At 38.2% G+C, this 14,223-nt stretch overlaps 1 protein-coding gene across 1 annotated transcript; it reads right to left on the minus strand.

Moving 5' to 3' along the window:
• Positions 1-431: 431 nt before the first annotated feature.
• On the minus strand, positions 432-10,555 carry hdac3 (histone deacetylase 3). The gene is made up of 15 exons (XM_034121387.1): positions 10,347-10,555; positions 8,606-8,688; positions 8,328-8,470; positions 8,045-8,126; positions 6,153-6,209; positions 5,994-6,049; positions 5,779-5,912; positions 5,210-5,290; positions 5,011-5,084; positions 4,125-4,189; positions 3,136-3,225; positions 2,975-3,033; positions 2,581-2,660; positions 2,106-2,263; positions 432-1,687 (listed from the first exon to the last, which is right to left on the minus strand). The coding sequence occupies exons 1-15, from the start codon at positions 10,399-10,401 to the stop codon at positions 1,618-1,620; spliced, it is 1,287 nt and encodes a 428-aa protein (XP_033977278.1). The 5' UTR covers positions 10,402-10,555; the 3' UTR covers positions 432-1,617.
• Between the last annotated feature and the right edge of the window lie 3,668 nt (positions 10,556-14,223).

A 14,223-nucleotide genomic window follows, 5' to 3' on the forward strand; every position in this document is an offset into this window, starting at 1 on the left:
AATAAAGTACTATCTTATCTTATCTTATGTCAAAAATATATGAAAAAAAGAATGTTGAAAATGTGCAAAAAAACGACATAGTTGAAAATATCTGAAAGAAAACATTGTATGTCGAAAATATCAGGAAAAATACATAGTATAGTATGTCGCAAACAGATAAAAAACTATATACGGTAGTCAAGCATGTTGAACACATGAATAAAACATTTGAAAGTAAAGTGTATTGAAAACTGAAAAGAAAAAAAAGTATGATATGTCCAAATATTTGAAATAAATATGGTGTAGTACTGTATGTGGAAATATCTGAAAAAACTAGCATAGTATGTGGCCATTTTCAAATCCTGCTGATAAAGAGCCACCTTGAAATGACTTCAGATCACACACATTACATTACATATCATGTAGCTGTAGCTGACGCTTTGGATTCAATGTTTTCCATTTTCAAATATTTTCAATTTGTAGAATTTTTATTAAAAACAAAAGTAGACAATATCAAAAAATCACATGAAACTGTTTCTGGCTAAAAGAGGTCGTGAGGTGGCAGATAATAGAACGTATTTCAACTTGATTCTTTACAAAAATGTTTAACAACCTAAACAACAATCGCCACAGGTGTCATCTTCTACAATATGAACACACTCACAGTTCATACATTTATTCATGTATATATACAGTAATGGGCCGAGTATCCAGGAGTAAAGAGAAAGGAATGTAAATAGGTCTAGTTGCCTCATTGATCGATGTTCCAGTCCAAATCAAGTAAAAAGGGAAGTTTATAAAGTGCCCAGCTCTAAACCAATGTTTGACTTCACTGAGCTGTAAGGCACCTGAATAATTGTAGGATTGTAGAAAAACATTCTGACAACTACACAGGGGCTGTCAAATAATAAGTCTTCTTAAGATTTAGTCAGATTAAAGGAGGCTAATGTATCGTTGCAGGCACTTGGACAGTTCCTTGCAAGTGAAACAACTCCTCACATCTTTTCCAATGACACCTGGTGTTAGTTTTCTTCAAAGAGTGCCTTCACATGTTACACTGACTTCTGTCACACAGCACCTGCTTGACATTTCGGATGATAAAAACATTGCCTTTTGATGTGACATCTGCTGTTTACAAATGTAACTCCGTTGATTAAATAACTTTGGTTCAGATGAGATTTCCCTCCTTCAAAAGTCAAAAACATTTCCTTACTATGATAACATGAACAAGACAACAAGTGAGAAAAAGTCTATAGTCAAAATCTAAAATATACGTTTTGAATACCAGTGGACGGTGCTTCAAAGAAGTAATATCATATGGATATGGCCAGGATTATTAAAGAGTATGTGATCTGGGCTCTTCCTGTTGTAACGGTAAGTGATGGCTCCAACAAGAAATGGGAATACTGCTGTGTGTAGGTTGGCTGTTCTGATGAGTGTCGGTGGTGTAAAGGACCAAGATGGCGGCTGATTGAGGACTTTTAAAAAGAGGACCTTCTAAAAGAAAGCAGGAACAGAGCTCGAGTCTTTTCAGTCCTTCCAGAAATGTAGTTTCTGTAAAAGCTGCGGTCATGAAGTGATGTTTGATGTGATGTAACAGAACGCTGCAGGGAAAGCTCCGCCCCTTTCATCCTCGGGTCAAATCTCTACGTCGCTCTCTTTGTCGTTGTCGTGGTCACCGTCGTAGAACTCATTGGCTGCCTCGGGTCTGATGGAGACGCATGATTGACAGTCAGTATATTATTAGTTATGAAAACAGTGATGCAGTTAAAATAAGTATGCAATTAGGTCATAGTATAGTATGAAATAAAAGTCATAAAAAACTCATAATATATAGCATGCTATTAACAAAATATTTTAAACATAGTATAGTATGCAATAAACAAGTCAAAAAAGTATAATTTGTTATGAAAAAAAGTAATATATAGAATGCTGTTAAAAAAACGTCATACTTGCGTATTTCATAAAAAGGTAATTTAAAAAAAAATAAATCATAAAAAGTCATAGTGACTAAAGGAGTCAGTTGTATATTATGCTATCAAAAAACACAAAGATATCATTGTGTAGTATGTGATAAAAAGTTATTATAATGTTATAGCCCCCTCCCTCAGCCCCTCCAGGTGTACCTGGTGTAGGGTTCCTCCCCCCCCCTCTCGTCGGGGTCGGGCTCGTCGGTGCGTTCGTAGCTTAGTATGTCGGAGGGCACGTCGTGGATCTGGACGCTGGGAGCGTGGTTCAACATCTTCAGGTTCTCAAACACCGTCTGACGGATCTGCTCCAGATACTGAGACAACAAGAACAGACTCTTTTCATTATGTGCTTAGGAGGAGACTGTAACATCGTTTCTGTCAATGGAGTCTGGAGGCTTTAAAGAGAGCCTAAATAACGGCTTCAGTCCCCGTCAGAAAGGGCTGTCGACAGCATAATAAAGCAGTACACATATTGTAAATACAGAGTACACTCAAACTGATATGGATTTCTTGGGGTGTTTTAAATATGATTTGCTGCTACCCTCCACAGCAGTACATCTGAGCTTCCTGCTGGTGCTAGTTCTTTTAACAATGCCTTATTATATATCGTTATAATTGGACAATTTCTCACCTGTCTGGAGTTCTGGTTCTCTATCCTGGTGCTGACATCTGGATGCAGCGTGAAATCTGGAGCAAAGTACTCAAAATATTCTGCAGGAACAAGAGGAGGAGGAGGAGGGTCAGAATCCAGAGAAGATACAAAATAGATAATTTTCAATCTCTGTGAGAAAGCATTTCTGTTCAATTCTTCCTCTTTCAAAAAGCATGGGTTTAAAATGTCAGATAACTCTTCTTCCAAAAGATGGCGCCAAAGGTTGGAAATGCTACATTTTGATATCTACGCCACAAAAACATAATAGGACTCTGAAAGTGAAGCCATTTTGGATAAAGGGACTCAGGGTGCAGTGTTAGATCATAATAATGAAATGAGACGTTGATATTTGGTGTATCTAAGAAGCACTCACCGCTATAAGGCAGCTCATCACTGATGGGTTCGTCCAATAACAGAGAGGTCTCAAAGGTCCTACAGCAGAGCAAAGCAGATTCTTGTTAGGGGCAGATCTGCTATTCTCAATCAACTCAGAACCTCCTTAACATGACGTTATGTGCCGAGAACCAAACTCACCAGCAGCGAGCCACGTTCCTGACCGTGTACCCCCCCCCTCCCAGGACCAGCAGAGGGATCCTGAAGCTCTTTACGAACTCCACACACTCTCTGGAAGACAACGGTTACAGGGACAACAGTTAGCTTTCCTACTGGATCCCCACACAGACAAAAGTGCAGTAGAATTTATGCTCTTATAACAAAAAAAGGGAAAGTATATATTTGTTTTCTTTGACACAATACATTATAATGACAGATTCCAACACTGCAGCTCAGAACAACACTTATTGTAGAGCGGTGCCATATGTTCCATGTGCTTCTTTTTTTTACATTAATATATTCTACTAAGGTTTTCGAATGAAGCTTTGAATTCCTGTCGCTATATTTTATGACGTTATCAACATAAAACTCTTTGGACCAAATCCTCAATTAGAATAAAGCGATTAATTGGATTAAATGAGTGGCTGTTTTTTTGTTATATCATTTAGCATTTTGGGGTTCAGTATGTTGCCCATGGACATTTCAACATGTAGAACTCAGTGCGCATGGATCAAAGCAGCTACTTTCTGATTCATGAACAACTGCTGTACGGCCTGGGCCAGAGTGAATGTCCTCCTCCATTATATATTTCCTTCAAATAGGCCTCATCAACAATTTACTCATTTCTAGATTTAGCCACAGAATTTGACTTTTTCTTGTGTGCATCACATTCTCATGGTAGTTTGGTCATCATCAAAATAAATACCCTATAACAACATAGAACACAGTCATAGAAATAAATGTTTTCTAAAAATGTGTATTTCATTCTATTTTTCTTTTTTATTCTAATCTCTAAAAGGGAGGGAGCTGCTGTCACAAACCTTATTTCCCCCGGGGACATATGAAGTATTCTGATTTACATTTCACCTTGTTGAATTGGACTTTTTGCTCCCAATCCCCCCAAAGGTATAAACGAGAAGTAGCTTGACAGTGTTTCCCAATGAGACATTGATGATATAAGTCAGTCTCACCCGTGTCCTCGTATACTGAGGTTGAAGCAGCCGAGTCTGTCGCAGCCCAGAGAATCTGCTCCACACTGAAGGAGAACAACACGCAGATTTACAATCTGATGGTGGGAGATGTTTACTCTATCTGGCTCTGATCACACTGAACCATCTAAAACAGGGGGGGGGTCAAACTCAATCTCATCGCGGGCCACATTAGCATTATGGTTGCACTCAAAGGGATGGTTGTAACTTTCAATCTCAATCTTTATTTATTAATATTGCACATTTAAAACCACCTCAGTTGACCAAAGTGCTGTACAGGGAACAAACATTAAATAACACAATGGGAGTCAAATAATAAAACCATAATTAAAAACAAGATAAAAAGCACAATAACTAGAAACATATAGAAACACATACACATATAAAAATGTTATGTTCAACTAGTATTAAAAGCCAGTGCAAAACTTTAAGACTATATATAAATATATATATATATATAAATATTTTATATATATATAAAATAATGTATTATATTACATCATTGCCTCTGCATTGGATTATTATGGGATAGGGTAATAACTTCATAATTAACTACGTCTGAAAGCAGAAGTCTAGGGCAAATAATTGCAAGTCTCTTCAGTGTGCATGTCATAGAATGAGATGCATTGTGGGACATGTAGTTTATGTGCAACGTGCTTCTGTAAAGCGGCATTCAGCCGTGTAATCAACATATTATATTCTTTGCAAGCTCTTGCGGGCCACATAAAATGAAGTCGAGGGCCGGATTTGGCCCCCGGGCCTTGAGTTTGACACCCCTGATCTAAAACGTTCTCACACACACAGACCAAACTATTAGCTAAGATGTCTCAGAGTTATTAGGGTTAGAGCCTCAGAGTCCCACACTGACCTGCAGGACGATGCAGGTCGGCTGGTAGAAGTCCACCACCTGTTTGATGACCGGCTGGAACAGCTGCCTGTAGCCTGACACACACACACACACACACACACACACACACACACACACACAGAGTATGAATATGATGTGTTCTTTTACACAACAGGTTAGACATTTCAACAATAAAACTTGAAACAGGAAGTGAGCTCACTCTGGTCGTCGATGCCGTCTCTGAGGGGAACGTTGAGGCAGTAGTAGCGGCCGCTCTCTGCTCCCACCTCGTACATGTCACCTGCAAACACACAAAGACACTGTATGAACACACATGTGTACAGAGAGAACACAATGATAAAATGATTAAAGCAGATGATCTCGTTATAATGAAAGATGCACACATATTTCCCTGTTTATTCGTTTTTTTATCATTTGCTAACAAATAAACAAACAAAAAATGAAAATGGAATGAACAAATGAACCTGGTATTTGTCTTTGTAGGTGTTATAAACCAAAGTAAAACTGGTATGCAGATGAAGGCACTTCTGTACAGAAATGTCAAGGCTGTACTTGAAACATAAACAACTTGGTAAATGGAGTTTAATAATTATAAAATAATTACAGACCAGGGAAGGGAGGAAATATTCTGATTCAAATGCAGAGATTAGAGATGAAAACTCCAGAGAAAGGAAAACAAATATCTCTCTGACATTACAAATAGTCATAACTATCTGAGAAATGAGCAAAATAAATCAATATTATTGTTATAAATAAAGCAGCTCGCACCTGTTCCTGGAAAGAAGTAGTTCCCGTATTTGTGGAAGGACACAGTCATGACGCGGTCGGTCAGGTAAAAGGCTTCCTGTACGCCGTCACCATGGTGAATGTCTATGTCGATGTACAGAACCCTCGGGTGGTATCTGGAACACACAGACACTCAGGTTATAAAGAGAGAGACAGCAAACGCTTGGTCAATGTTCTTCAGAGGAGAACCCTCTTACTTGAGAAGCTCCAGTATACTGATGACGATGTCATTTACGTAACAAAACCCAGACGCCTGCAAACACAGAAAAATCGTTTTAGTCCTTCAACCATTCACAGCTCCATGTAATGAGTTGAGCAGAAAAGATTGAGGCCAATATACAGCACTTCGTTCTGACCTCAAATTTCTTGGCATGATGCAACCCTCCAGCCCAGTTGATGGCAATGTCGCAGATCTGGAAAAAAAGAGACACTATCAATGGACGTTAACAAACTCCCAAGGACTCTGTAACCAGTCTACCTTCAGGGCTGTTTCAGTTGAACTAACAAGAGTAATGCTGTCCAGGTGGGATCATCTGCTACACACATGTTATCTCTACTCATCAGCAGGAGGAGGACAGGAAGTTAACGTGGCTGAAATAATAACAACTACTAAATCAGTGGCTGTGATGCATGTGACAGGGCTTGCACTGCATAGAGCCCATGTGTTTGCAAGGGGTCTCCCAGACTAAGAATGTACATCGGTGAATCTGATAGGTCAAGTCTTGCCTGTTTATCCCCCTCTGTTCAAGCTTTATGCATCTAAAGAGAGATAGCAAAAACAACACAATTATTGTCTGAGTTGCTGATAGCGCTGTGCATAGTACTGAACAGAGTGCAGAGACCAATATCATTCAGGACATTGTTTCTTAGCCTGCTTGCTTTTTGTGGGTGTAAATCGAACGGTTGGCCATAATACCCTCCCCCCCATTGTAGCTACCCGAGGACAGAAAGGACACAACATCTAACAAAATGAGATAGTTGTTTCTACGAGCCTTTCTGAACATGTTTGCAGTGCAATGATAGTGCTACGGTAGTGCAAGTGCCATGATTAATACATGTTATTATCGATCATGTAATAAAGCCTTGTTGAAGATATCAGAGGGGCTAAAGTGGTCCCACACATGATAACAATTGAAATAAACTTGATTGATATGGCATTTTTGGAACACAGTTACACAGTCCTATCCAATAAACACATTGGCTTGGAAGCAAATATGGAAAGTGCAACTTATTCTACATGGTGATTCATCCTAGCACACTAAGGACAATGATTGTATAGTATTATCAGGAAAACATTTGTATCAATAGGCTGCTGTTTTCAACAAAATAGGCTATAGGCTATATATATATATATATATATATTATGATTTATGGGGAGAAACCAAGCAATGCTATGTGGATTCAGACATTCAGCTCCCCTGTATAGAGTGCCACAGTGACGCGTCCTAAAACCCGGAAGTAAACTCCTTCCGGTTCCTTCGACAAAAAATGTATCCATAGGATTTTGGAAAATAGCTGGAAATAAGGTCTGTGGTTGACACATTTAAGAAACGGATCACGTTTTGTTCAGCCGGATAATATCCACATGTCTACCCTACTTTTATAATTTTCGAATCATAAATCTAGTCGCCAGAAGCTAAATGCTAACGTTATGCTATAAACGAACTACAGCAGGGTCGCACGACTTCAACGTCACGCCAACTTCAGATCCATATTCAAACATACAGATTCTAAATGGTACAAGTTGAAGCTTTTGATTTAACAGTTTGCAGGAGGCAGGTACTTGCTTTCAAGCAGAACATGGGGAAAAGCAAACTTAGCGGGAGTGTTTACGTGTTCGGTGTAATGACGTACAACGTCCTCGACAACTTCTGTAATCCTATTCAGCCACTTGTTAACAACCATCGTTTTTCAGACACGTACACTCTTCAGAAATCACCACTGCTGATGTATTTCATGTCGTAGAACAAAACGTGATCCGTCTCTTAAATGTGTGTCAACCACAGACCTTATTTCCAGCTATTTTCCAAAATTGCTTTTTTGTCAAAGGAACCGGAAGTGGTACAATGCTAACTTACTTCCGGGTTTTAGGACGCGTCACTGTGGCACTCTATAGCCCGATTGGAATGATTTGTTTTCCCGCCACAGCAACAGTTCAAGTGTGAGTTTGGCAGGTGAATCAGACCCCTTAGATTGCATCCTCCCATAGTTCAGTGTTCGGGCCCCCCCCCCCCCCCCCCCCCCTTACCTTGTGGTTGAGCTGTGTGGCCCCCTGTAAGGAGGCTCCTGTGTATCTTGAGCAAAACTCAAAAAGACCTGGAAACACAGGACTGAAACGAAAACACATGGGCACCAAATATTTCATTAATGGTATAATAACAGGGATAGTCACTGTGGCTATTAGGCGGAGAATCAGACATCTGAGCCCTAATATTTCTGAAGAGTGGGAACTAAGAAAGCAAATACATCATTGAACATTTTGATATATTAAATTGTCCTTGTTGAAAGAAAATGAGACAATCATAACTCACCAGTCGTCTCCCACGTTGAAAGTGTTGAGGCTCTTGGTGAAGCCCTGCATGTTGTTGGGACTGACCTTCTGCAGGAAGTCTATGTAGTCTTCAGAGTGGAACCGACACATGTCGTGCTGAGACGCTTTGTATGGCTTGAACACCTAATAAAAACATGTACAACTGATTAAATACAGTCAGATTTTAGATTTTTTTATTGTGAATCGATAGTGAGCAGATGTTAATTGAGCGTGTAAAGCCTCAGCAGGGTGTGAATGTATAACAGCATCTCTGCTCACCATCATTTTCTTGTAGAGTCCATAGTGCAGCACCAGACTGTGAGTCAGAGACAGACGGTGGGGCTTCATGGGGTGGCCGGCACCTGGGCAGAGGCAGTTCAAACATTACAGAACAGATATTCATAGGACACATTGGTCGTTTTTTAGAGTGTCTTATATTAAAGGTCAGCTGAATTTCACAACAACACGTAACGGACCGAAAATGGCATTGTCATGATTTATCAACTATGATATTTTGTAAGAAGACACTCAAAGGACTTTTATCCCCTCCCCTCTGGCAGGAGGCTGCGCTCCATCAGGACCTCTCGCCACCTGAACAGTTTCTTCCCCTCTGATACCGGCCTCATCAACAAGGCCCGGCCCCCCCACTGACAGTGACTTTTTATCCACCTCACAAACATTATGCATTACATTAATGCACATCATGTGAACATCTTAATACCGTGTGCTAGGGCTGCTCGATTATGGCAAAAATCATAATCTCGATTATTTGGGTCAATAATTGAGATCACGAATATTATTAAAAACGATTATCCATTTACTTTGAAAACATCAATTTATTGAAAGAAAAAATGTGTAGTATGTTTTTAACAGTTGATTACCCTGAACTTTAAGTATAATTCAATTGAAAAACCAATAAAAAAATACATTTTAAAAAATCGTTTTATTTCGATTATGTTGTTTTCATAATCGTTGCAAGCCAAAATCGTAATTGCGATTAAAATACGATTAATTGAGCAGCCCTACCGTGTGCCATGTTCATGCTCAACTCTGACTGCCTTTTGCACATTTATGCACACGTCTGCACAGCCCTCCACTTTCAAATATAATTCAATGTAGTTTGCCATATATTGTCATAAACTCATTGTCCTAAGTATTTTTGTTTTTTGCTTTTAAGGTCTTTGTATATTTAAATTTGGTGTAAATACTTGTGTTTAGTATTCTTTTTTAATGCCAAATTGGTTCTTAAAAATACTTATTTTGTATTATCCTTATACGTGTACCTACTATTGCAACTTATTTTTACTATTGGGACTTTGGGAGCATCTCTTTGGAACAAACTTCTTCCATCACTACAATCAACAGCTATTGTTGTTGTTTTTAAGACTTTAGGAAATCATATATATTAATGTAATGCATCTCAACTTGTCAACATAAATTATTTACATGTTCCATTCTTATATATTTGATTAGAGACCTTGATGAATTGTGAATTGTTTCCCTTAAAAAGAGACTATATTTAGTAGTTGTGGTATTTCCATAAGCCACTTTTAGATTATTCTGAACAAAAACAATCTTTAAATCTCTAAATGTATAATACGTGTAAATAAATCAAATTAATAGCTTAACCAAAACAATTGCAGTTATACAAACAATATTCTCTCGCTCTTTTAAGATAATCAACAACAGGTGTATATCATATGTGGGCATACTCCCATGAGCATGAGAGGCACATTGTTTACTTCAATACGTTTACCCTTATGGTAAGCTACTATGCAGTTACTACATACTGAGCTGTTTAGTCAACCATTTGCTATATAAGAAACGTAGCAATAAATGTGAAATTGAGCTACGTTCGTTGTTTAAAGAACCTACACAACAGACCTCTAAATGCACATACGAAGCTTGAAACGCTTCAATTTAAATGTAAAAACACAGCCCTGAAGTTATTAGCATAAGGCTAGCTTGCATTAGCACCGTTTCCCTTTGTAGGCCCGCTCGTTACCATAACCACACTCACCATAATGAAAGTTGCCCACGTCTGGGTCATAAAAATAAGACGTTCTGTTATTCATTCTGAAAGGAATATGTTGTGAATTTTTATGAGAAACTACGAGCGTTCTTGCAGCTACAAAACACACATTTTCCTATCAATTAGAAGATAGCCGCCATGGTAAAAACACCGACTACGTCATCAGAGAGCGACAGTACTACTAACGGAGAGGGGAGGGGCGTGTGGGAGGAAAGGATGCGGCTGACAAAATAAAACTGAACTGATGTAAAAATGATGAATTTAAACGTTTAGGCTTATAACTTCGAGTATTAAGACTACCATTTCACCTTATTTCAATATTTGTATTATGTTTAAATAACCTTTAAACATTTGTTTGTCATTTTGTTATCATTAATTGGGATTTACCATACCCCAGTTGGACCAACATATTTTGGCTTTTCACCTTCATCAGGGTCATTAGATTAAGTTGTTTACTTGTTTACTTTACTACACGTATAACTAAATCCTTTAACAGCTTCGAATTATCATCTAAAAATATGTTTTAAGATTAACAACTGAATCACACGCTTTAACAGATCAACTACAAATAGCTGGTGACAACCCTGAAGGGGTTGGAAGACAGTTTCATTTCAGTCATATTTTGTATACTATAAATGTAGTGAAGTTAAGTATAATAATTACAATAAGAATAATACTGGTGCATCGCTCGTGAAAAAAACATTTTTTTTTTACCTCAGCTTGGTTTCCAAAACAAAATGAGATCTGCAACACACCCTTACACAACACATACAAAGACAGATTCATTCTGAAATGCTTTTTCAGAAGCCAAGATTACATGTTTTCATTGATATCCAAATGTTGGAAAACACATTGCAGGTGTATGATTGACAGCAACAAAAGAAACAGCTACAATTAAAGAATGGGAGTTATGCTGTCAGTGTCCATGCTATTATCAAAGGATTAAGTTGTTTAACAGTTGAGTATGACGGCATCTAACATCAGGCCGAATAACACGTCTCTGCCGGTTCAGTTCAAAACAACTTCAATACGAATTCAATACAAAATGTGTGTTTGTTTTGAACACCTGTATGGAGGTAGATGGATACGTTTTTTTCTCCAGATTATACTTTGAGAGAATCCAGATTTCCCACTGGTGGAAGAAAGGAAGGTGCCGCATGTGTTATGAATGTTATCCTACATCCACACGATTTAACAACAATGCAGTTAAAGACAAACAAATACTTTAGTTTTTTCAACCAGTTGAGTTTAATGTTTTTCAAATTATGCTCCAACTAAAACATCTTCTTTAGTTGATCTCACTCTTAACTTCATTCTTTCTCCCTTCCGTCGTTGATTTTTTCTTCACCCTTCCCCTCTTTCTTTCCACAGTAAAGAATCAAATCTGTGTGTGTGTGTGTGTGTGTGTGTGTGTGTGTGTGTGTGTGTGTGTGTGTGTGTGTGTGTGTGTGTGTGTGTGTGTGTGTGTGTGTGTGTGTGTGTGTGCGCGCGCGCGCGTGTGTGTGTGTGTGTGTGTGTGTGTGTGTGTGTGTGTGTGTGTGTGTTGTGTGTGTGTGTGTGTGTGTGTGTGTGTGGGTGGGTGTGTGGGTGGGTGTTTTGATGGCAAGAGCAGATGTGCCCGAGAGGGCTATCAGCACAACCTTACACACAGGGTCATGTCTGCTGCAGCGTCTCTGCTGTATGGATGCGTGTGTGTAAAAGTGTGTGTGTGACAGCTAGTGAACTTCAGAATGATTTATTACTCTACCCTTCTTAACACGATATGCCTATTCCTGCTTTTACATGACCGGAGGAGTGTATGAAGAGTACATTATTTACTTGATGAGAGTTATTTGCATCTCTAATTTGTGAGTTTTTCTCAAGTTCCAGTTCATCTTTAGTCTAGAAAATACAGTAGCACCCATTGCAATTTCCCGACCAATGAGGTGTTTTGAAATGTGCTATATTTGTCGGTATTGTATTTTTAATGTACTACATATATTAAACACTCATTACTAGCTTAGTTTACTTTACTACTAGCTAGCTAACTAGCTACTTTTACATATAAAACACATGATTTAATGCAAAACGTACATTTTTAATATGCACAGTATTTTAAAAAGTGTTTGTCAATGTGTCTAACATTGGCTCCACATTGACAATCTACAATATCAAAATGATTTGACATGTATTTTCTACTGATTAAATCACAAAAACATAGTTCTACAACACTGTAAAGAACCATTCTGCATTCACAACATTTGACTTATTTTACGTAAATATTAGTTTTAATTCAGGATTTTTTATTTGTATTGGAATATCTTAACACCATAGTAATTCTACTTTTACTCAAGTAAAGGACCTGAGTACTTTTGCCACAACTGTGTGTAAGACATACAATTGTTCATCCATAACTGTCTTCAGTTTTGATGGAGAGGCTGGCATAAATATGGGTTCACAGAGGTACACTGCCTCGCCTTCGCTCTGCAGAATGTGTGTTGGCTTGTCGGCTGTTTTGCGTTGGAATGTCTGATGCATTTGACTTTCTCTCCCCTCATTCGCTCTCTCAATGTTTCTCTGCCTACAGCTAAATAGCAGAGCTCACCTGGATCGAATGGTTAATGTATTATGTATTCCTGATGTTGCAGGTCACAGGAGGTTCAGCAGGTGAGCTTCATGCATGGATTGAGATAGTGTGTGTGACCAGATTTAAACCTGGAATCCCCCTTATTTCTGTTGCATTTTTGGGTTTTTCTCTTCTTTGGTGGCCAACAGATCAATTTGTAAGGATTTATTTACGTCACCACACAATGCATCAAAACAGCCTGGTCTCATTACATACTTATATAAGTATCTTAAGTTACGTAACAACATACTTATTTTGGCCCAAACCCTGACCTTTTCCTAAATCTAAACATGTACTTATGTGGCCTTAACCTAAGTGATGCCAAAGGGTCCTGACTGAGCGTCTGTATGTGCCAAAACCAAGACCTTATTAAATCTGAGAATGCTGTTTGTTGTGCTCTGTTTCTCCATTAAATCTATTTTGAGTCGTTACCACAAGATATGTCAAAAAACTAAAAAAGAAGCTAGTTGGTGCAAATTGAGTTAAATTCTACTTTTTCCAACACCAAGAATGAACTTTTAAGATCCACTCAAAGCTCCTTTTTTTTTTTTTATTGAAACCAGTTTCTGCAAAAAAGAATGCTAGGAAGTTTAGGTTTGAACAAATGATTACATTGCATGTCACAAAAGTGGTGTTTTTTCTACTTGAACAACACAGAAAACAATGTCTTCTTGCTGGAGGATAGCAATATTAAAAAAGGACATATTGTGCAAATGTCAGGTTCATATTAGTATGTTGTCCCTCTCCTGTGACATGTTTCCATGCAAGAAGATGTTCAAAAAGGTCTTTATTGTTCTCATACTGTATGTGCTGCAGAGAAACTTCCTCTGAAGGGATCAATGGGATTGTAGTCTTTTCCTGCATAAAAACCTATATAACACACTACAGGAAAGAGAAAAGCCCAAAATACAAAAGGTCCTCTTTAAGAGAATAGAAAACACCATTAGAACTAATACAAATAGAAATAAATACATTTCTTGTATATGTAATCATTACTAAGATTCCTGTCTTGCACATTTTTTACTTTGTTAACAGTCTGTCAACTGTCAAGATAACATTTGCATAGCTATGAATACATTCTATGCGCTTGTGTGTGTGTGAGAGGGCTGGTTTTGGCCAAAGGGTACAAATCTAATCTGTCAAGCATCTGTCTCTGCCTGTTTGTTGAAACACACACACACACACAGACAAAGGTCCCCACTAACTCATTCCTGTTCGTCAATGCCATGGAGATGTATACAATAATCTGAAGTGAACTAA

The sequence above is a fragment of the Trematomus bernacchii genome, unplaced genomic scaffold (assembly GCF_902827165.1).
Source record: "Trematomus bernacchii unplaced genomic scaffold, fTreBer1.1, whole genome shotgun sequence".
NCBI lineage: Eukaryota > Metazoa > Chordata > Actinopteri > Perciformes > Nototheniidae > Trematomus > Trematomus bernacchii.

Coding starts and splice junctions, on each gene's coding strand:
- hdac3 (XM_034121387.1), bottom strand. CDS start 10,401: ATGAATAACAGAACGTCTTATTTTTATGACCCAGACGTGGGCAACTTT. Junction 8,127..8,327: donor TTCAACGTGGGAGACGACTG/GTGAGTTATGAT, acceptor TTTTCGTTTCAG/TCCTGTGTTTCCAGGTCTTT. Junction 1,688..2,105: donor GGGGAGGAACCCTACACCAG/GTACACCTGGAG, acceptor CGTCTCCATCAG/ACCCGAGGCAGCCAATGAGT.